Source organism: Apis florea, unplaced genomic scaffold (assembly GCF_048593485.1).
Source record: "Apis florea isolate Af1SG1 unplaced genomic scaffold, ASM4859348v1 contig_3496_pilon, whole genome shotgun sequence".
NCBI lineage: Eukaryota > Metazoa > Arthropoda > Insecta > Hymenoptera > Apidae > Apis > Apis florea.
Genome location: NW_028256773.1, coordinates 2,897,022 through 2,920,358, shown reverse-complemented (window position 1 = coordinate 2,920,358; position 23,337 = coordinate 2,897,022). Strand labels below are relative to the sequence as shown.

The 23,337-nt window shown below is 29.4% G+C and overlaps 4 protein-coding genes and 2 long non-coding RNA genes across 9 annotated transcripts in view; 3 read left to right on the top strand and 3 right to left on the bottom strand.

The window, feature by feature from the left end:
• Nucleotides 1-874: 874 nt before the first annotated feature.
• On the top strand, nt 875-2,213 carry LOC147656725 (uncharacterized). Its single transcript, XR_015293623.1, has 2 exons — nt 875-1,267; nt 1,696-2,213. It is a non-coding gene; the product is annotated as an uncharacterized LOC147656725 (long non-coding RNA).
• Nucleotides 2,214-4,338: 2,125 nt separating this feature from the next.
• Nucleotides 4,339-15,090, bottom strand: sip1 (septin interacting protein 1). 2 transcript variants are annotated; one of them, XM_086913165.1, is made up of 9 exons: nt 14,955-15,090; nt 12,864-13,396; nt 7,160-7,376; nt 6,892-7,069; nt 5,864-6,813; nt 5,573-5,769; nt 5,055-5,483; nt 4,818-4,975; nt 4,339-4,746 (listed from the first exon to the last, which is right to left on the bottom strand). In XM_086913165.1, exons 2-9 carry the CDS (start codon nt 13,390-13,392, stop codon nt 4,498-4,500), a joined length of 2,907 nt encoding a protein of 968 aa, XP_086769291.1. In that variant the 5' UTR covers nt 13,393-13,396; nt 14,955-15,090; the 3' UTR covers nt 4,339-4,497. The 2 variants fall into 2 exon arrangements, with proteins under 2 accessions (XP_086769291.1, XP_003690764.1); XM_003690716.4 differs by lacking the exons at nt 12,864-13,396; nt 14,955-15,090 and adding an exon at nt 7,492-7,788.
• The window catches only part of Flo2 (flotillin-2), a 92,844-nt gene continuing 77,840 nt past the window's right edge, over nt 8,334-23,337 (top strand). For both annotated transcript variants that reach the window (XM_003690718.3, XM_086913185.1), the window contains exon 1: nt 8,334-8,591. In XM_003690718.3, coding sequence (XP_003690766.2) covers nt 8,543-8,591 — 49 coding nt within the window. In that variant the 5' untranslated portion in view covers nt 8,334-8,542. The remainder of the gene's footprint in view (nt 8,592-23,337) is intronic.
• Nucleotides 10,789-12,383, bottom strand: LOC147656724 (glucose dehydrogenase [FAD, quinone]-like). Its single transcript, XM_086913383.1, has 2 exons — nt 12,113-12,383; nt 10,789-12,033 (listed from the first exon to the last, which is right to left on the bottom strand). Exons 1-2 carry the CDS (start codon nt 12,381-12,383, stop codon nt 11,087-11,089), a joined length of 1,218 nt encoding a protein of 405 aa, XP_086769509.1. The 3' UTR covers nt 10,789-11,086.
• Nucleotides 17,728-19,961, bottom strand: LOC147656723 (glucose dehydrogenase [FAD, quinone]). Of its 2 annotated transcripts, XM_086913175.1 has the most exons (3): nt 18,195-19,961; nt 17,929-18,094; nt 17,728-17,864 (listed from the first exon to the last, which is right to left on the bottom strand). In XM_086913175.1, exons 1-2 carry the CDS (start codon nt 19,944-19,946, stop codon nt 17,951-17,953), a joined length of 1,896 nt encoding a protein of 631 aa, XP_086769301.1. In that variant the 5' UTR covers nt 19,947-19,961; the 3' UTR covers nt 17,728-17,864; nt 17,929-17,950. The 2 variants fall into 2 exon arrangements, with proteins under 2 accessions (XP_086769301.1, XP_086769300.1); XM_086913174.1 differs by having other exon boundaries at nt 17,808-18,094.
• LOC147656722 (uncharacterized) lies at nt 20,036-23,207 on the top strand. The gene is made up of 3 exons (XR_015293619.1): nt 20,036-20,142; nt 22,273-22,412; nt 22,559-23,207. It is a non-coding gene; the product is annotated as an uncharacterized LOC147656722 (long non-coding RNA).

Sequence of the window (23,337 nt, the reverse complement as noted above, 5' to 3'; positions counted from 1 at the left end):
CTAGAAATCATTTTAAACTATTTACAAATACTATTATATATATTATTTATTATGTAGAATTTATACATATTCTATATTATCTTATAACTGTATATTAATATCATATAAATAATATGTAATAATAATAATAAGTAGAATGTTATATTATGTTAATGAGATTCATAACCTTTCATTGACATTTAATATTATTATAATATTTGCCATCAATTGCTCTAACATTTAACAGTAATAAATCATATTTTAATTAGTATTTTACTTTTCAATTCATTTAAAGTTTCATTTAAATATTTATAGTTTTTCAGATATTTCAGATATATAACCTATATCAATATTAATATAAATGATATAATTTTTTTTTTATTATTTTGTTTCAAATACTATATTATTACAAGAGGAGATTATAACATTATTATAAGAAGAGAAAACGAAGGTATTTGAACCTAAATGTTGTATTATTCAAAGCGGTATGCGATGGCATTGTGCTTTTTTTTGCTTTTCAAGAATGCAAAGCTCGTGTAAATCTTGTCTTTAAATCTCACAACGCCCATGATCGACATGAAGATAAGTCACACGTCTGTTAATTTCTTGAAATAATTATTCGCGCATCAAATTGACAAATAATTCTTCAAATTTATTTACATCTATGTATTACATAAATTTAATTCCTTCATAAATATATATTATAAAATTATCATCATTAAATGAGTGGCATGCAAAGCTTTATAAGTTTATAGACTATCTAAATTTATATATTATATATATATATTTGTATATTATCTAAATTTCACATGAATATAACCTAAATTTAATTTTAACCTTTATTTATCATTAGAAAATTAAAAATTCGAAATTAATTATTCAAAAATATATTTTCGATATATTTTAGATTATCTTTAGTTATAATTTTTTTTATAAATCAATATTTTAATTACATACTTTTGATATTATAAATAACTTTCTATTAACTTTCTATTTTTTTAGGAACATTGTCGGAACCAGACGATTGTTAAATTGTTCTGACGTTTGACCGTCTATGAGTATTTGGTATTTCGTAGAGGGACTTAGGGACAGCAATTTGCGTGGGATTGGAATGTTTGGGCGCGATCATGTTTTACTGAAAACATACGTCTGCGAATGTACCACCTATTCTAGGCCGTCGACCTCTCGAATAAACTATTTGAACATTGCAACAATGTTAATAAATAATCGATCTATCGAACATTATGTTCAAATTTCTCTCGCATTTCAGAGCGATTCAACTTCTAGTGTAAGTATCATTTGTTAAAAAATATTATGTTATGTGCATATCATCTTTTAAATAAGTTATATCTAGAAAAGCAAATTTATTGCGACAGAACTTAATTATTAGTTAGTTTTTGAAAGCTATATGGCAGTCAGTAATTTATACCTATGTGATTAGAAATAGAAACTAATGACAAAAAAAAATAAATCTTACTATGTAATACTTATAGAAATATATTATTTTATTTATGATCGTTAATTTTTAAAATTTTTAAATTTATATTTTTATATTTATAAATTATATTTCGTTTTTTGATTTATTCAAAATTTGTTTATAGAAACAAACTTAACAAATATTAAATATTTTTATAAAAATAATCACTTATTTTAATTAATCACAAAAAAATCATTTATATATAACTCTAAGTAGAATATTATTATTCTTTGTTCCAGGAAATATCAATTCTTGAAAAATATCGGATAAAAATGCGACGGTCGTGATATTGGCTTACTCTTTCACCTGTTATCGAAAGAGACTTCATTCACCGCGATAGCACAATCTGAATGGTACTGCCATTAAGTGGCTGCCTCGCTCAGGTAACCTCACTTTCTTCAAATTGTATCTACATTAATCTTTAGAATATTTACTACTTATAATTTATCAAATATTTTGAGTTGATTTTTTTTACTTTATTAAAAAATTTTGTTTACTATATCTTAAATTTATCCTAAAAATTATAATTCTGTTATTCATTTTCATTAACAGCAATACTATATTTTCATTTTGAAAAATTTCGTAATATTACGTATGTTTTATATAAATAAATATTATTATTTAATAGTAAAGATATTAATAAATAGTTAATATATGTTATAAATAGTTAATAATTATATAAATAAATAAATTTATATACATATAATTATAGTTTAAAATAGAAGCAGCATAAATAAATATATTATTCATAATTAGAGATACACATGTATTTAATTAATGAGAATAGAACAGGTTTTTGATTTTATTCCTGAAATAGAATAAAAAATAAGTATACATACATATGTATGTAAAAATATATTTTTTTATTTTTTTAATATTAAAAAATATAGTAATTAGCATTTATTATAATCTAATTATGAATAAAAATGAATCAAATATAAACCAGATCCAAAGAACATCATTTTCGATCATGCAAATGTATGTATATTTTTATTAACAATCTACTTCATATAAAAAAATATTCTCTATTTCTTAATATATTCGTTCACATATTATCCAATGATCAAATGACATTTTGTAAAATCTAATATCACTCGCGAAAAACCAATGATAAATATCTGCATTTGACCGCTTTGTCTTCGATAAAAATCGACAAATGCTCGAAAAATATTACAAACACTTCGAAAAATACCCGGCAACGCACACGCGATTCAATCCTTTCCCATGCATGTTATTTTATTTTTCTAACGCGAATGGTCCAATATTTTCCTTCGTGAGGCGACAACTTCACCTCGACTGCCTTTCGTACAATCGGTACGAATGGTACGATAGACGTTAAGATCTGGCAGGCAGTTCGACAAGTGCTCGCCTCGTGTGCATGTAAATATGCATATCGTGAATACGCACACAATGAACGAAGGAAAGAAGAAGAGGAGAGTGCAGAAGCATTTCTCGAATCTCAAGTCGCGCGAGCCGTTGTAGTAAAAGCAGCCAGTTACTAGGCAGACACTCCGATCCGATGCAAATTTTCTCGACACCCGAGAGCACAGATCTGCTAGGCGTGTAGGCGAGAGATGTCCATCCTCTTACAGGACCAGTCCTTTACGCGTATGAGACGCGAAGTCATTGGTAGTGGTGCCATAGGCGTCACCTAGAATCAAACTCATGATTCAATTGAGAAATGTAAAAATAGCTTTATATTTCTTGTATGGTTTGGACTATTAAGTATTTAGGTTGTTGCGACTGACTGCACTTGTAATTGTTCACTTGAGAAAATATGTATATAATGATTGAAAAGAGAAAAGTCGAGAATCTATAGTTGGGATAAAATTAAATTTTTTAAAGATTTAAATCTATTATTGAAATGCTTATTTATTACTATTTTAATATTTTTATTAATTATTTATTATTATAAAAACAAATAGAAATCATGACATCAATCATGATATATAGAAACTCTATATATAAATATTTTTTAAATATATTTTTTTTTATAATAATTATATAAATGATTTTTAATTCTATGTATTCCAGTATAATTAGAATAATTAAATTGAATTCTAATATTTAAATTAAATTTTTAAAATAACTTATTTACCATGTGTAAATGATTTTATAAAATTTAAATTTCTTAATTCTTATATAATATACATATATCTTTATCTTATAAAAACATTTATTTCAAAAATTATCATAATGTCATATTGCAAATAAGATCCGTATCGTGTAAAGCATGGAATCTATATGCCTTATGCATGGTGGCGCCCATGGTTGGTACACAGGATCGGCACACATCGTAGTAGTTAATACACGGTGCCTATTGGACGACTCTGTAGGTACATACGTACGACTCCTCAGGATCACGTGCAACTTTCCATATTGAGGAGTTTTATAGCTGCGCCTCAGTAGTAGGATAACCAGGGGCGCCTACACGCGTTCGACTTCGACTGCTTTGAACAGAAGTGGTCAATAAGACAAACATTCACGAACGTAAGACTGCATTCGTGAAACGTGAATGCCGGGAGTACCATCGAAGAAAAGAGATGTTCTCTCCTTGCACGAAACATGTAGAAATGTTTCAGATGGAGCGCCTCGATATAACGTCTCGTAACTATAATGCATACAGTTATAAATGTACAGAAAAAAGAATTTCTAAGATTGGTTGAAAGATTTCTACAAAGAAACAAAGAAAATAAATATATAAATATATAAATAAACAAAATAAATAAATTTTGTTATGTATGTTGGAAATGTTTGAACACAATTTCTCTTTTAAGTATTAAAACTTCTGCTATTATATGACATTAATTGCACATCTATATATGTTATTAGGACAGATTATATTAGATAGATCATAAAGGTTTTAAAAAAATTGTAGTGAATTCAAATATACAAAAAATTATATTTGACTTTATTTGTTATGCATATTATCTAATGCAATTTTTTTTAATATCATATATTATAAAATATTTTACAATATATGTACAAGATATGTAAATATGTATACAATTAAACGTACATATTTGCGATTATAATTATTTCTAAAGTTCAGACATGTCTAATAAAGCATTTAAGTGCGTCGGCATCCAATTCATACCATTATGACAAACGAATACAACGTTTCCGTCTATATAAGCTTGAACATTACCCACTTTATAAATTTGTTTTGCTTCCCTATAGCGATTTGGTATTGGCATAAATAAAATACCTCTTTCTTCGCATTTCTTTTGTACAAGATCTTTAAAACCTTGAGGTATCTGTGATGCTGTTCTAACTGCTTCTGCAAGTCTCTGTAAAAAAAAAAGATATCTTATTATATAATATATTATTAACCTATTATTGATAATATCCTAAATCATACCTCCATTCTTGGTTGTGCAGTTGGAGGCATCTGTGACATAGTAGGTTGCGTTCTTTCTAAACTCGTTAAATACGAAACTTGTTCCATCGCACCCGGTTGATGACTTTGTGGCACAGAAACTGCTCTATTCATCAATTCTAATGCTTTCTTAAAATGTTCTGCAAATCAATGAATGTATAAACATAAATTTATGATTTTATTCATTACTATAAATTAAATATTTTTTATTACATTTACCTTTTACCAGCGGTTCAGCCAATATTTTTTCACTCAACATGCCTTTCCATCCCATATACCAATTTGTAACTTGATCATAATTAGGTGAATGATTTAACCAAAGAGCTAAAACTTGTAACCATTTAGGAAAGAAGAATTTATCTAACAATCCTGCCATTATATGAGACGGAATTAACTCTTTCCATTCATATACCCAATTCCATTGATCTAAATGTTGTTGATGCGGATTTATAACAAATTCCGAAAGTGCTATTTGTAATTTTGGAATGATATTTTTCACCAAAAAGGCTTCCATATCTCCTTTTGCAAAGACATTAGCCCACGGTTGTAACATTAATCTAGCAGATCTATCGGACGGATGCCAACCACCTAATGCAGATCCTAATTTACGTCGTATTATTGGATATATTAAAGTATCCAAACGATTTCCTATAATAATAATAACAATATGTAAATATTTAAATAATTTTTGTATTTTAAAAATTAATTATTAACAAATTTTTTAAATATATACATACGTAAAAGTGGTAACCAAGGATGAATCCATGTATGAATAGGTACTGTGTCGGTAAGAGGATTCCATTCTTCTACTTCTAAGGTAAGTTTAGGAAGAACTAACATATCTAAAATATTTTCTAATATCCAATTTGGAAGAAGTGGCATCCAATGTTCTATTAATTCTATTAGTGGTTCAGGTTGCCTACATGTCCACTGTCTATAAAAAAAATATAATAAAAATTACTATATATATAAAAATTAATAAATATATTAATGATTAATTAATAATTTTTTATAAATAAAATATTTACTGAATAGCTCCTCTAATTGAAGGCATCCATGAATTCCAAACAAGATGATCATATGGATGCATAGTTCTTGTTTGAAGAGTAGTAGTACCACTTTCTAAAATACTTTTCCATTGCTCAAACAATTTAATTGGTTGTTTTGGTTGCATTAATGGATTCCAACTAATTAAACAATCTTTTACTTTTGGACCAACAAAACTACTAGCTAATTCACCAAGTTCATACATTTTATATTCTTCATAATATTTATCTTGTAAATCTTTGAAAGCATCTGCAGTTTCTTGTAATGTTAATTGATTGGTTTCATCCATCAATCTGTCTACAATTGCAAGAACATTTTCTAATGTATCTATTAACTGACTATGTTGATCTATAACTTTAGATAAATTTTTCTTTTCTGCTTCTAGTGCAACCACCCTATCACTCAGATGTCGTGTTCTTCTATCATTTTGTATAATATCTTGTTCACACATGTCCACAAGTATATTTAAATTATGTTGTAGTTCAGGCAATGCAAAATTAACTTTAGATTTTTTATCAGTAACAACATTTTCATCAGGTCGTTGTTGACCTCCAGCTATCGCATGATATCCACTAAGAATTCTTTGTTCTGGTCCAGTCATATCTATAACTTTAACTTTACTCATTTCATTGGATATTCTTACTTTTTTGTTAGGTTTCAATTTTCCATCCTCCAAAACTTGGTCTACACTTCGATATATATAATTTACTTTTTTCTTAACAGTACCTCCATCTTTTCTCCATTGTGATAATTTAGTTTTCGATTCTTTTCCTTCATCTATTTCATCTTCTTTTTTCTTTTCTGGAACTTTTGGACCTTTTTCTGGTCCATAAGCACCAATTGCACCTCTACCTTTTCTTAAATGTGCTTCTACTGGTGTACTTATACCTTGTAGTTGTTTACCTAATCCTTTTCCCGGTTCAAAACCCATCTAAATTATTATTATATTAATAAATATAGATATATTTATATAATAGTATTAATAAAATTATTACCATTTAATATATACCTGTAGCAACAATTTAGCTCCAATACCTTTTGTATAAACTTCCCAACTACCCATTCCACTTTGCATTAATAAGGGATTTACTTTATGCTTCTTTTTACGTAAACCTGCAATATCTCCATCTGTATTTAATGAAAATGATGCACGTTGATGTATAGAATTTGGTCTTTCATCATCAGAACTATAAACAAAAATATAGTTTATTATTCATAATATTAATATATTATATATTATATAAATAAATAAAAATTTTAATATCTTTGAAATATACCTTGAACTATTTGGAAATTCCTTTTGTGATTTTATATTTTCATTATCACTTTCATCATCATCTTTATCGTCTGTTTCTTCTTTTGGCTTTCCAGCTTGTTGAATACCTCCTGCTACAAAATTTACAGGAGTTGTATAATTCTTTGGTCCTTTATCAAAAGTTTTAAATGATGGTCTAGCAGATAATTCTTCTTCATCGCTATCATCAGCCCAAATACCTAAAATAATATTTTGGTTAGATTTTGCAACTCATTACGATGAAAAAAAAATTCTTCAATAATATTTTAAACAAATATAATATTTAATATAATAATATTAAAATGAAATATTTACCAAGCATTTGTTGTTTTTTTGACAATTTACGCCTAGGGCGATTAATATTGAATTCATTTTCAAGATCGTAATCTGTGATTTCAAAACTTTCTACTTCGTCTTCTGACATTTTATCAATGTTTATTAATATTATATTTAAAAGAAAATCTTTATAATTGTTATTTTATCAAATCTATTACATTCTAAATTCCATGTAAGAATCAAGATCAAAACAACAGTAGAACTAAGAGGTTATGTTATGCTGCGTTCTCACAAAATTGAACTGCATTCATTTGATTGTACCTGAGCAATACTACCATTATACGTAGTAAAACATTAAAAATTATTCCTAAAAATATACAATACGTCATATAATCTTTGTTTATGTTACAATTATTTATTAATGAAAAAAAAATTATTTTTTTTAAAAAGTTTTCTTTTTTTACATCTTAAATAAAAAAGATATTATATTAAAGAAAAATATAATTATGTAGCTATTTCAAAAGAAAAATAGTTTAAAATTATAGGAATATGTTATTTTTTAAGTTTTTATAAATAATTTTTTATACGAAGTGGAGATGTTATTGAAATGCATTTATTATACGATAAAATAATTTGTCATTTATTATAACTATTAATAATATATAAGTAATAATATTTCAAATATTATATAAATATATTCTTTATAATTTCAATAAAATTATTATTATCTGATTATTTGTCAAAAAATTTTATAAAATAAATTAACTTTAAATTTGAAATAAATGTTATAATATGAAAAGATGTCGCTACATGTATAAGATTATAGGTTGGTAATGCTACAAGCTAGGGTTTTGCAAAAGCTACAAATAATTTTGGGTAGTGGCTTTGAGTAACATCGTAACCTTACGACGCGCGAGTAATACAGGTTGTTGCATGTTATTAATAATATACCGGGGTTTTTGAAATAATAGATATTTCATCACTGCCTATTTATTGTATAGATTAGTGTCAGTGATAATCGTGTTAGTGCTAGTTGTTTGCTTGTGCCGGTTTGTTGTTGTATCTTCATTAAGAAAAAGTTAAACTGACAATGGGAAACGTTCATACTTGTGGTCCAAACGAAGCTCTCGTTGTATCAGGTATGTAGATAAATAAAAAATAGGTATTTTTCGTGGTTTAATCAAGCGTTGCGATATATTAACCTAGAGCTGCCACGCTTGATTCTTTTTGAAAGCTTCTGTTATTGGTTATAGGTAAAATAACATTAACTCTTATTTAACTTATCTAAGATTGGTGCTTTGGTGTTATTTGTATATAAAATTTACATTTGTAAAATTAATTGGACAATTAATTTTAATCATTTGACAGAATACTTGTTAATATCGGTTTTATGTTTGATATATAAAATATATAAAATATATTATTTAAATCAAATATTTAAATTATTGCTACTATTAAACATAAAGAATGACTAAAAATAATTTAAATATTTTCGAAGTATAAAATGATAAAAAAATCTCTCGAAGTTGTCTTAGAGGTTGTTGAGTTTGTCTTATTTCAAAATTCATTATTAACTTTTATATATAAATATCTGATAAAATAAACTGATTAGATTATTTCTCTTGTCTTGTTTTATTTTTACATTGATTTAATTTTAATTTAGATTTCGTTTTCAAGGTCATTTTTTAAGGTTATGTCATTATATTTATTCTGATCGATTACGATATTGTATTATAATATATTGATATTTATATAAAAAATATCTACTATTTTGATGTAATCTTGATCTTAAAGCTTGATATTTTTTTTAGTTTGTATAAATATAATTTATCACTTATTTGATACAATATAAATAGCTATATTGTTTCAAATTTTGATAATTTATAATTAAAATTACTTATAATTTATTTCAAATAATTTCTAAATCAAAATACATTAATTTTATGAGAAATTAAATATTGAACAAATAACATTAGGTTAAATAATCTCAAGGTGAAATTAATAAACTTATATGAAGACTTATTTAGTTCAACTCAGGCAATTGGAAATAGGATCACCAGATTAATAATCCAAATATCTATTTCTGAAAAGACAAACAATATGTTATTAGCTGTAAGAATTTTTTATTTTAGAATTTTTTTAAAATTTTATGAATCATGTTTATTTTTTTAATTTCTTTATTTTCTTATAATTTCATAAATATTTTTTTTTTTTATAAATACAAATTAGTTGAGAATATTGTGAATAAAATTAATGATTGTTCATTTTTCTCTAATATTTCGCGAAAGTATATTGAACGAAGAAATATGAATCATTCTCCTATATTCCTCGTATCATTGATGAACTCGTTGATAGTATTCCACGTAGAATTCGCTTTTATTGGAAATGAACAAGTATGTAGGTCATCTGATTGTTGCATGATACATTATCGCATGCAAATCATTTGTTATCTTCTATCGTAGCAAAATGGAATTATTTTTTCTGATGACATTATACGATGTTTTTAATTAGAAAAATGCCTTTGAAATGACATTAATTAATATATTGCTTGTCCGAAGGAATAATTAATAATTAATAATTCGAAGTTATTTAATTTCTTTGGTGATTTGATATGGAATTTTTTTTTAATATTTATGATTATTTTAATTTATGGAAGATGGGATATTTTATATGAATATGTCTTTTTATTCATAGTGTAAAATAGAATTACATATAGTTTATTATTTATTTTCAAACATATAGTTATTATTTTTTTATTATTTTTTTACTTTATAAAAAATAATGTTTTATTAAATCAATTTAACATTCGAGCTAAAATGATCTTGTTAAAAATATTAAAATTTATTGTCATTTGTTCTTATTTTTATAAAATAGAAACATGAAATTTAACATTTATTGTCATTTGTTCTTATTCTTATAAAATAGAAACATGAAATTGAAATATTTTTCTTTTTTTTTTTTTTGCAATATATCGATAAAAATATTATTTTCCTGAATCGTGTCAATTTTATCATCGAAATGATTAATACTTCCTCACGATTTTTTTCATTCAATTCGTTTTTCTATTTGCAATTAAAATGAAATTACTTTACAAGAAAAATTATTTAAAAAAATTATTTAACATATTATTTTTAGAACATAATAAATAAAGGAAAAACTAGTAAATTAAAAATATGATGAAAGAAGTAGATACTATCATTGAAATTATTTTAAAATAGTTTTATATTATCATATTCTGGTAATCTTGAATAAAAATAAATATAACTAATCTATTTTGATCACGTTATTTTAATATTTTTCCATTAAAATACATTCAATAAACATTTACTTGCATCATTTTTTTCAACGTAATATCAGTTTTTATTAAAATTCTTATTTTCACAAGACAGTAGTGTAACAAAATAGTTATAAAGATAAAATAATAAATTTACAATTAATTAAAATAATTAATTAAAATAATTTGAACATCGAGAAACGTTACAATGAAAAATTAAAATTATTACTTTCTATTATATTCCCTATAATACCAATCATTTATAACTTTGATAAAACTCTTGTAAAACTCTTAATTATTATAAGACTTAATATAAAATACATATAAAATATAATATAAAAAACATACAAATCTGTGATTCTAATTCTCATACCCGATCTGCCACTCTTGTTTAATCATATCAGCCGCTTTCTCGCCTATCATATAAATACCCGCATTCACGTGTCCAACGGGTATAGTCGGCATTATAGACGCGTCCACAACTCTCAATCCCCGAACACCGTACACCCTCAACCGTGGATCCACCACAGCGTCGGGATCACTTCTCGGTCCCATCTTAACCGAGCCTATCTCGTGATTCATCATAGATGGCAGGTGTCTGATGGCGCATCTCCAGTAATCGTCGCTTCCAAATTCGAATATCTTACAACCCGGCACAATTCCATGATGCAACCTGCTCTCGTATTTTTGGAACGCTTTCGAATTCGATATATTTATAGCGATTTTAACCCCCTCCAAGATAATTTCCACGTCGAGCGGGTCTGAGAAAAAGTTTGGCTCCAATCTTGGCGTATCGAACGGGTTCTTGGATCTCAAACTGATCCTTCCAACGCTTCTGGGATGCTGCATGATCGGCCAGATCGTCCAGGTCTCGTTATCCCCCAACGACTCGAACACGGCCTCGTGCACGTCCTTCCTCACTCTCATCGCCTCGCTCAAAATTCCATCGTCCGAGTTCAAACTTCCGGAGATGAACAACAGCTCGAGATCGGGTCTGCTGTCGGTCGCGTACTTGGTTCGGACGAAGGCTATTCCCTCCGGTCCTCCGATGGACGATAAAAAGCCGTTCCTGTTCAAAACGTAATCCAGTAACACCTCAGGTTTGTTCAGGTTCTTCCTCGACTGCGTGACCACGTTCCTCACCGTGAACGAGACGCCCAGGAAACCCAAGTGATCGTACACGTTGTAACCCACTTTCGAGTCTTGGACCACTTTGATACCCAATTCCTCCAAATGTTCCCTGGGCCCTATCCCGGACAGCATTAACAGTTTAGGATTGTCCACGGTGCCGGCCGAGAGGATCACCTCTTTCGTCGCGAACACCTTCTTCCAACGTTTGTTCTTCGCGTATACGACACCGTAAACTCGTTTCCCGTCGATCAAAACTTTCGTCACCCTTGCCCCCGTCACGATGTTCAGGTTCGGCCTGTCCACCAGTAAATAAGCTTTCGCGGCGCTGCACCTGACCCCAGCGTCCAAGTTCGCTTGGATGAAGGAGAAACCGACTTGCTCCTCGCCGTTGTAGTCGACCGTCTTGTAACCGAATTCTTCGCCCGCCTTCAGAAAAGCTTTCGCTATTTCCGAGTGGTATGGGGAGTACTCGACGCACAAACGGCCATTGTAACCGTGATACGAGCTGTTCTCGATGCCTGGACATGAATATGCCGCTTAATTATGCGCCTCGCGGTATACGTGCCAAGTTTTTAATTTCGCGAAATTTTGTGTCGAGATTCGAGATTTATTCACGCGGATTATATTCATTTTTGTTTCCTCGAGAGATAAAATATATATATATATATATATTTTTTTTTTTTTCTTGAAATAAAATCTTTCGTTTCGAAGATTCTGACGAAGAGATTTCTAATGAAAAATTCAGATTTGTTTTTTTTTTTTTTTTTTTTTTTTAGTTATACAATTTTACTGGAAATTCTTTTTTTTTTGTCGGCATAGAAATAACATTAGCACTTTATTATCTGTTTCACTTTTAGCTACGTGCTGTTAATTATTGTTGCTCGAACGTGAAACGGTTTAACGCGGGTGCAAAGCACGAGATTCTAAAACTCTTTGAAAATTTAAGACTTGAATAAATTGATCGAAGTTTGGATACGTTACATAATACATATTTTTCCAATATTACCTGGAACGTTGAATCTCTCGCTCTTCTTGAAGTAAGGCAGCACGTCCCGATAAGACCAACCCTCGTTCCCCATCGCAGCCCAACGATCATAATCCAATCTATTTCCCCGTGTATGGATCATATAATTGATCGAGCTGGTCCCGCCTACGACTTTTCCCCGTGGCCAAGCGCATTGTCGATCGATCATACTTAAACAGGCGTGTTCCTGGGGCTCCACCTTGTAGCCCCAATTAAAGGGTGACAATTGCATCAATACCGAAAACGGTGAGACCTGCATCAATAAATTCTCGGTACCTCCAGCCTCCAGCAGAAGGATATTCCATCGTTTGTTCTCGGACAGCCGATTGGCCAGCACAGATCCACCGGATCCGGCACCAACTATGATAAAATCGTATTTGACCGCCTCCTCTCCGTTCAAAATATTATTCGGTAGTTTGTAACTGCTAAATATGTCTAAAATCGTTCGAGTCTCCGCCAAAGACGTTATGAGTAATATTAGCTGAGCTGTTTCGATCATGGTTCCGATCATGATTCTGCAAAAAAGATTTTTTTTTTTAAAAAAACTTGTCTCCAAGCAATTGGAAATAATTTAATTTATTTAATTATAAAAATTCTTTTTTTTTTTTTTTTGATCCAACATTATCGTAATCTCTTGTTGGTGTCTCAGAGTTAATAAAAATCTAACTTTTCGTTTAATTTCGTTATTCGGTATTTCAATTGTTTGTCTCGAGAACTGTTCGAAATTTTTTTTTTTTTTTTTTTTTTAGTTTCGCGCTAACGTTAGGTATCCGTATTATTAGGTCGTATTTACACACAATTTTACATCGTTAGATGATAATACTTTGATATTATATAATGATTATATAACGTGAATACGATATAGGGAAATATTCATCCGAGATTTGGAAAAGTAAAATTGAATAAATGATTGGTTTTGTATTTATAATATTCTATGATTCGCAGGAATATAATTTTTTATAATTGATCAGCAATAACGAAGATTATGAATAAATAAAACGAAGCAGGATGTGAAACAACTAATTATCGTTGCTTGTTATTTCATTTTACAAGGAAATAATTATTTTTAAATTTTTTACAACTTAATAATAAAGTAGCAGAAACGGTATTAAATATCTCATAAATTAATATTTTTTTCGTAAAAAAAAATATCTAGCTTTTGAAATTGAAATAACATGTATCATGAGAATTTTTTATTCTATGATGATTGACGTGTCATGGATTTTTCAAAAAATTATGAAAAATGATATTTATCTTTTTTTCTTTTTTTGTCATTTAAATATTTCTTATAATTATTTCTTATACTTATATTCGAATAAAATAAATGAAATATTGGAATTTCATTTTTTTTTCGATGTTAGTTAAATTGATTTGACTAAAATCAATTTAAATTGTTACAAAAATACATATATTTTTTTTTGAAGACACATCTGCATGCTGTGATGTCAATTGGGAAACAATGATACAAACAGATATTCAAAAAACTGCACTCAAACAAATAAGAAATAATTACCTCGTTTTATATTCGTCTCTCGAAGCATGACTCAAGGTTAAGTGCAATTTGTCTTATTATATAGCTAATATATATCTACATATTATAGGGTAAAATAATTTCAAATGATGATAAATATTATTAATCATGAGACATATTTCAAATAATTTTTGTCTATACAAAATATATTTGAGATATTTTGAAGATCAAAATTGATATTGATACAAAAATGTTATAATTTACTTATTAAGTTATAAATGATTATAAATCGAAAACAGATAGAACTGTATCTTACTTTGTCTAATACAAATTTTAATTAATTTTTATATACAATTTAATAAATAAGTGTCAATCGACATATTTACATTTTCAATTTTTATATTTTAATACGAGTATATTTATTTTTCTCCATGCGTTTATAGATCAGAAAATAATATTATGGAAATTTAAATTATAAAATATATCTGTACATGTATAATACATTTTAACTATCACAATGTTTAACTATCACTATTTTAATGGCTCTCTACACGAACAATAATAATACGATTTTTATAATAAAATTTTATTATTTTACTTACACAATTTTATTTATCCGAGGCGTGCCAGTAAAACACGTTTCTTGTGACGCTTTCACATTAAAACTCCTAATTTAAAAGGTACAGGTACCAACTCGATGAGTTTCTCCTTCCACTTCCCCCATAAAGTTTCCTCTCTATATCCCTCGCTCTCAAGGTTAATAAATTTGGTAAAAAATTTCATTTCAAATCAAGATAATAAGTTATAATGATTGAAATGTCAAATCGTTTAAGTAATTTATAATAAATATTTGTAAATATTTTTTAAAGAAAATTATTATATAAAATATTAAATATATTAAATTACTATAAGGTATATATATATATATATATATATATATATATATATATATATATATATATATGTACAGAACATTCATTAATTGAGTAATTTCAAGCAATATCTTCCTTTGAAAAAACTTTCATTAGAGTTTTTCTATACGAATTATTAATAAAAAAATAATACTCGATACTCACGGATTGCGTAATCGATAGCATTGGTTATGTCGAACAGTACATAAACAAATCCAAACAACGTATATGTGAAGAATATGTGTTAAATATAACAAATATTTTTTTATCGATAAAAAATTATATCGAATTATATTATCGCGAACAATACACTTTCTTCCATATGTGTTGCTTGGATTTGTTTGTGCTCAGTTGGCAGCACATGACCCACACTATCGTGGCGGTTCGCCTTTACGCGCTCTGTGATTGGTCACTGTTTTTTTTGTTAATAACTAGTTAACAAAGGTACATAACCTTTCTGCAAAGGAAAATATTGCTTGAAATTATCTCAAAAATCTCCTTAATGGATATATATATATATATATTTATTAATATTAAATGTAATTTATTGATATAAAAAAATATAAAACCATTGATTTAAAAGGTATTTTAACCAAAGAATGGATGACTATTTTTGATAAAAATAAAATAGTGGAAATCTGTGACATGTTATGCATGTTTCCATACATCTAATTACGTGAATAGCGTAATTTCTTTTTATACTCTACAAACATTACGTAAAATTACAACGTGTCTACATTTACGTATGTTTGTTCAATTTTGTGATCGCAATTACTTAGTCTAATATATAAATAGAATTAAAAGCTTATAAATACAGTTTATTGAAGCTTATAAATCGGTTTAAAAATGCGATTAAATCAATTTAATTGATCGATTATACATGATTATGTTAAATCGCCTAATTTTTACATATTTAAATTGAAAATATACGTATTTGCCAACTTACATTACTTTTATAATGTTTCGAAAAATCTGAAGCATTGTAAAGAGGGCAAAATCTAAAAAATTTTTATCCAATTCAAAAATCCCTGACCCAAAATAAAAGAGGTAGAGAGCATGGTCGGTAAAGAAGCGATAGTGGGCTCTCTTTATGACTCGCGGCGGAGAAATTTCTTAATTTTGTCTTCATTCCTAAATATTATGCGATACTCTCTTTTCAATAGTACGAAATTTTAATAGAGATCTATGGTGTTTTCTTTTTTTTTTTTTTTTTTTTTTTTTTTTGAAAAGAGTAAGAAAAGTAATAGTTATTACAATAGTGATATTGATCTCTTATTCCATTATTTATTTCCTTCCACGTCCATTTGTCGGTCAAAATGAACAAGTCAAGTTCGAAAATTTACCGGCGCGGCGCTTCGTGATCGGCCAGTGTTTTGATTATTAATTCGTTCACAATGAAAATAAAATGGGGGGGGGGGGGGGGGGGGAAGAAAAGATTGATTGAAATTTCATTTCAAAAATTATTACATTTTCTCTATTAATTTTTGTTTAAACGTTCTAAGCGACAAACAATGAATTTTTATTTAATTTTACTTAATTTTTTTTAATTTTATTTAAATACGTTTAAAATTTAAAAAATTGGTCATTGATTGGCTGATTCATTTTCACTTTTCTTAATGATTTATTTTTGATATTCGCCTTGATTTATTTTCAATCATAACAGCGTGTATCATTTATTTTCGCACTAATTTTATCGTTAATTCGATCAATGAATATTTTTAAAGGGTTAAACATATCCGTGAAGGACATTCACTTTCACTTTTTCTAAAGATAAAAACCAGAACATTATTGAGAGAGAAAAATTACATTCCATGTTTATTCTCGAGCAAAAATTTATTCTCTGAAAATGAAAATAATTAATGATCGAACTTATTAAAAGAATCGATTAAATTATTAAAATTCTTCAATTATTTTTCCATCACGGAATTGAATCGACTTTTCTGTTCCTTCAATTTAGACGAACGTGATGAAACGTCACGGATCATTTCTCGTCAAATTACTTCTCGATGTTCAAAATTAAAAATACATTAAATACATTATATATTAAATATTATTAAAAATAGGCAATAGCGTTTAAATAATTAAAATTACAGAAATGCATCCAGAGATCGTAAGTTGCCGTCTCTATCTATAAATCCATCTCGAGATACAGAGATAAAGGGACTGGATATTTATCTAATATCCCTTCAAAGAGATCCGTTCTTAGATATTTATAGTTTAATTAAAAAAAAATAATCGCTACCGGTTGATAATTTCGTTGCTGTCTTTAACGTCATACGTAATCATTATTACTTAATCATTCATATTTATTGAAGACATTTAAATTATAACATAATATTCAACTGACAAGATTGATTTCAAATATGATGCGTTGTGTATTCTTTTTTTTCTTTTTTTTTAACGAATATCTTACCTATAAATACACACACACACACACACACACACACACACACACACACACACACACACACACACACACACACACACACACACCAACTTTTAATTCTTATTACGTATAGAGATTACTTCAATTGGCAAGATTGATTTCAAATATGTTGATATGTTAATTTGCACTCGTATTTTTTCCTTGATACGTAGAATCTATTAAACAAATATCTTATATTAAATAGAATATACAAAAATATTCTTATTATATATAGATTACTTTTAATTATCCATCGACAGTATTAAGAAATCGGATATCCCCATTCATCTTTAATCATATCGGATGCCTTTTCCGCGATCATGAACGTGGGAATATTGGTGTGTCCCGAGGGTATGGTCGGCATTATCGAGGCGTCCACCACTCTTAACCCCTTCGTACCGATCACCTGTAAAATTTCCTTTCCTTTTTGTCCGATAATATTCTAATATTCTATAATCACAAGGATTTATTTTATACTGTTTCGAGAAAATAAACCCATAACGTACCTTCAATGTCGGATCAACCACCGCGGTTTCGTCACTCTCAGGCCCCATTTTGCAAGTGCCGGTGTAATGATAAATGGTGATCGTTTGCAGCCGCAAATTGCACTCCCAATAAGCGTCACTGTCGAAAGCGAATTTCTCACACTCGAGCACCGTCTCGTTGTTAAGCCTTGTGCCGAGTCTCCGGAAAGCCTTTGTCGCGAGGAGAAACTCGTTGGCCGCCTTGATGCCCTTGATCAAGATCCTGGTGTCATCCGGATCGCTCATATAATTCGGGATTATCCTTGGTTTGTCATTCACCTTGCTCGACTTCAGCCTTATCCTCCCCCTACTCCTCGGGTGCAACAGCATCGGGAACACGGAAAACGCGCGACGCCTTCGATACGACCTGAATTTCCTTGACAACTCCTCGTTCAATCCGAAATTCTTCTCGACCACGTTTATGCTGTGTATCGATGTGCCCAGGAAAAGTAGCTCCATGTTGGGTACATCCTTCTCCCCGGGATCGTCCACGTTGATGAACGCGGCCGCCTCGCAGCCGCCAAGCGTGGCGATCGGCCCGTTCCTCTCGATGAAATAATCCTTGAGGAAAGGCTTGAACAAGTCGAACAGATCGGTTCTAATTATGCTCACCGGCCGATCGATTTCGTAGAGGAGGCCACCGTACGCGATGTGGTCCATCAAGTTGTCACCGACACGGGCGTCCCTCACCACCTCTATGCCCAGCTCCTCCAGGTGCTCCTTGGGCCCTACACCGGACAGCATCAACAGCTTGGGGCTGGATATCGCCCCCGCGGAGACGATCACCTCCTTGCCCGCGTACACGGTGAAACGCCGCCCCCCCTTCTCGAATTCCACCCCGATTGCCCGCCTCCTCCCCTTGTCGAACAATATACGGTGCACAGTGCTCAGTTTCGTCACGTGGAGATTGTCCCTCTGCTTTCCGCGAAGGTACGCCTTGTTCGAGCTCGTTCGAATACCCTCCTCGGTGGTCGATTGTAGGAGAGAGACGCCCATCTGGCGTTCACCGTTGTAATCGAGGAGAGGGTAGCCGAGCTCCTGGCCAGCCTCCACGAACGTTCTGGCTATCGTTGAGTTGAATCGGGGGAAATTGATGGTGACCGGGCCCTCTGTCCCGTGGTAAACGGTGTCGTTCCTGTACTCGGGTATCATCATGTTCTCCAACCTCTTGAAATACTTCAACACGTCGCCGTACGACCATCCTCGGTTACCCATCCTCGCCCAGTTGTCGTAATCCCATTTGTTGCCCCTCGTCGCGATCATGAAGTTGATCACGCTGCTTCCTCCCATCACCTTCCCTTGGGGGTAGTTGCACTTGTGGCCGACCATCCCTCTGCAGTAATTGTCGGACGGCTCCGTTTGATACATCCAGTCGATGCCCGGTATTCGTTGGAGAAAGTTGGTCAACAAGGGTATGTCCATGTACAACTCCTCCTCGACCCCGGTTTCGATCAGGAGAACGGTGAGATCCTTGATCTCGGTGAGTCTGGACGCGACCGTGGCGCCCGCCGTCCCAGCTCCGATTACTATAAAGTCGTATCGGGAGTTGGGTTTCGGTGTCCTGTCCGGTTGTGCTTTCAACCCGAAATTTCGCCATTCGTTCAAGAATTTTTTTAATCCGATCGTGTTCAGGATCAGATTCTCGCTCCTCTCGAGCGTCGTCAATCGAGACACATTTGGAAGGGCGGTGATCAGGGAAAGAAGGAAAAACAGGCGATGGGTGTTAAAGAACATTTTGAGGAACGATTGAAACGCGCGCCGTTATTTATTTTATCGGTGTACGGTGTTGCGCATGCGCGCGTTCACGTTCACGTGACACCTTCTGCTCCTCCTATTCGAGGTTATCGAAGGTGTTCACGAATGTGAGATTAAAGAAGAAGAATCCTTGAAGAAAAAGATGGAGAAAAAGATAGGATTTATTACGAGAAAGGTATATTTATCGTATGCACAATTCCTTTTAAGAATTATTGTTGCGGTTGTGGTAAACACGGTGATATTTTAGATAAGTGGAGGATGAAAAATTGATCGAATGTTGCTGAATGTTGTTTGTCGAAAGTAAGCCTCTCTCGATTTTTATTTCGATCGAGAAATCCTTGTGCTTCTTTTATTTTATTGTTATTCTTGTCCGTGTTGTGATTTTACGTATTTGATCGAAATGGTGGTTTTCACGAACGATTGAAATTTCAAACGTATGAGAAGGAGCAATAATATAGCATGAATGCAATATGTTTATTTTTATTTGTGAAATCGTTTCGAATTACATTGAAATATGATCATAGGAATGATAACAATATCGAAAGTAGAAAATACATGTAAGATTTAGATTACACTTCAAAAATGTTGAAATTTGTGAAGTATATGTATATGTGTTATATATTTTGTAAATAATGTTTTTCAGATAAAAATCAAACGATATCAAAAAGATCGTGTTTTGATTTATTTGATTGTAAAATATATGTAAACGATATTTACAAATTTGTAAAAAAAAAATAGCATTAATCTAGAAACTTACTTTTTCGTAAAAAAAAAAAAAAAATTTCGAATAAATTTTGAAAATTTTAAAGATATCGAGACGTTCATATCAAATTTTGTAAATTAAAATTTATATTTTCTTTGTGAAAATATTTTGTGTTTGAAAAAAAAATGAATCGAAAAAAAAATAAATAACTTTTTTATTCGAGTCTCGTTTTCAGGAAATTTGAAAGAAAATTTTATTTTAATATTTTTCAATATTTATTTTCACTATACTTCTTGTACAATTAATATTATCTAAGTACAATCTAAAATCATGTATATTTTTACGATAATTAACTATAATATATATTTACATAATTATTGTTTTTCCAATAAATAATTTCATTCTTGTTTCGATCTGATAACGAATGATTTGATGATACTTCCGATGATACGAAATAATTTTAATTAACGATGAAAAATCCCCAATTGGAAAAATTCAAAAAATTGTAAAAACATATTTGAGGATACGTGGTTCTTATAGATATTGAAATCATATTAACAGGGTAAAATCAATCCTTGAAAATTTGTCTATTCTTCGGTTTTACGTTATAACGATAAGAAAGACAAAATTTCAATTTTACAAATTTGTTGTTTCTTTTCTTATAAAATCACTATCTTACTAAACACTTATTAATCGTTGATGGTATAAAAAGACAAATAGGTTTTTATTATATTTGTAAATATAGCTTTGCTGATTTTTGTTGCTAAATTTTCAAAAATTTTTATATATTATTTATATATTTTATTATATTGCTTCTATCTTTTATCTTTTAACACTCGATCAACAATGGAATAGAGAGAAGAGGTGGGAGAAACCCATATGCAATTAGTGTAACTCATGCGCAATTATTTTATAAAATTTATTTTTATTTTTAACGAAATTACCAAACTTTTTCTATTTTTTTTTTCATGCATCAAATAATAATAAGATTCGATAAGGTGAATAACAGTGAAAAGATACAAGTGTGAATAAATTATGAATTATTTTTCCTCGTGATGAAATTTATAAGAAAAAAAAAAAAAAAAGAATTACGTTATAAACAGACGAGCTTATTACACGGTATAATATCGATATAGTTGAACGTGGAACGTGAATTCTATGAAAGCGAATCTACAAAATTTTTTTAGCGAATTACGAAAACGAACAAATTCTAAAAAATTATAATCTTCAAATTTATTTGATTTCTCATTGATATATGATAACACATCTTGGTGACGAAAGTTGATTATAAATAAAATATAATTTAACACGATGATATTATTATTCCGTATATCAATGTCGCAATTATTATAATTAAATTTTTTTATAATTTCGTACAAAGTTGTTTTTTTCTCGTATGAGGAAATCTTAAACATCGATCCATTCAATTTCCTGTCCTTTTTCGTTCTGTGTAGTAAATAAATCTACACGATTAGATATAGAATTTTTGTAACATAATTTAACGTAAATGAATATTTCAATAATAAATTATTTTGAGATCTCATTAGATAAACATTGTTAACCATTCATTAAACAGTTTTTTCAGTTTCTTTAAATTCCCAGATGCGGAGGCTGTTATATAAATGATTCCAATCGTTCCATCTCGAAAGAAAGATTGGTCTTTTTCTTTAAACCAATGAAAAAAGAGAGAAAGAAGGAAGTTGATATTATTGGAAGTATAAGCCAGTTCTACGGTAGTAACGGTTAGTAGATTGCTGTAATGCTTTTTGTTTCTTAAAGCACAGTCAATCAGTATATGTATATATTTTTTTTTTTTCAATATTTCTAATATTATATTAAATTTCATGATATCCGAATATCCATACAATAAATTTGTTAATTTTTCTAGGTATTATTCTATGTGTTCTTTTAAAATACGATGCTCTGAAATTCTTCAAATTTATTTCTTCTATTCAAGTATCTTCAAAGATATCACGTATAAATGGCACGAGCGTCAATTGCATTCACGAATATGGACATATTTAAAAATGTTGAACAATTGATACAAGGCGAATAGATATCAGTAACTTTAATCCATAATAATATTTATGATTCATAATTGTTGTGAGGATGAAACTTTTTTTGAAATTCATGTCTGATATTATGTAGAGAAAATCGTTTCCTTTTCCCATTTTTCCAATATGCAATAATACAAAGTTGAAGAATAGATGAATTTTCATAGGATTGATTTCACTCTTTTAGATACCAAAAAAAAAAAAAAAAAAAAAAAAATTAGGTATCTACATATTTTCAAAGTTTCATAATTTTTTGAATTTCCAGTTTAGAGGATTCTTTTCTTGTAATTGATACTTCCATATAATGATTAATTAATATTATTTATTAAATAATTCGTGATACTGTGACGATACTGTCCAGTAAATTATTTCATAATAGTATTTCGTAATAGTTAGTAGAGTTATTGGAATATTGTAGAATATCTTATAAATATTAATGTAATTAACTTTTCAATATCAATATAAATCAGCATCGTCTTAAAACATTTTATAAAATTTATTGTAAAGTCTCATAATTTTTTAAATTTCATAAACAAGAGATCTATTTCAAAGATGATTGTTCCAATATTTTTAAGGATTTCAGGATTTCTCTTTGATTAATGATGTATAAATA

What these genes read in the sequence shown, in the direction of transcription:
- LOC147656724 (XM_086913383.1), bottom strand. Translation starts at nt 12,383, where the DNA reads ATGTCCAGGCATCGAGAACAGCTCGTATCACGGTTACAATGGCCGTTT. An exon ending in CGGGGGCAAGGGTGACGAAA is followed by an intron (nt 12,034 to 12,112) that starts GTTTTGATCGAC and finishes TCGCGACGAAAG; the next exon opens with AGGTGATCCTCTCGGCCGGC.
- sip1 (XM_086913165.1), bottom strand. Translation starts at nt 13,392, where the DNA reads ATGATCGGAACCATGATCGAAACAGCTCAGCTAATATTACTCATAACG. An exon ending in GAGCTAAATTGTTGCTACAG is followed by an intron (nt 6,814 to 6,891) that starts GTATATATTAAA and finishes ATAATAATTTAG; the next exon opens with ATGGGTTTTGAACCGGGAAA. An exon ending in TCAATTAGAGGAGCTATTCA is followed by an intron (nt 5,770 to 5,863) that starts GTAAATATTTTA and finishes TTTTTTTTATAG; the next exon opens with ACAGTGGACATGTAGGCAAC.
- LOC147656723 (XM_086913175.1), bottom strand. Translation starts at nt 19,946, where the DNA reads ATGTTCTTTAACACCCATCGCCTGTTTTTCCTTCTTTCCCTGATCACC. An exon ending in TGGTTGATCCGACATTGAAG is followed by an intron (nt 18,095 to 18,194) that starts GTACGTTATGGG and finishes GAAATTTTACAG; the next exon opens with GTGATCGGTACGAAGGGGTT.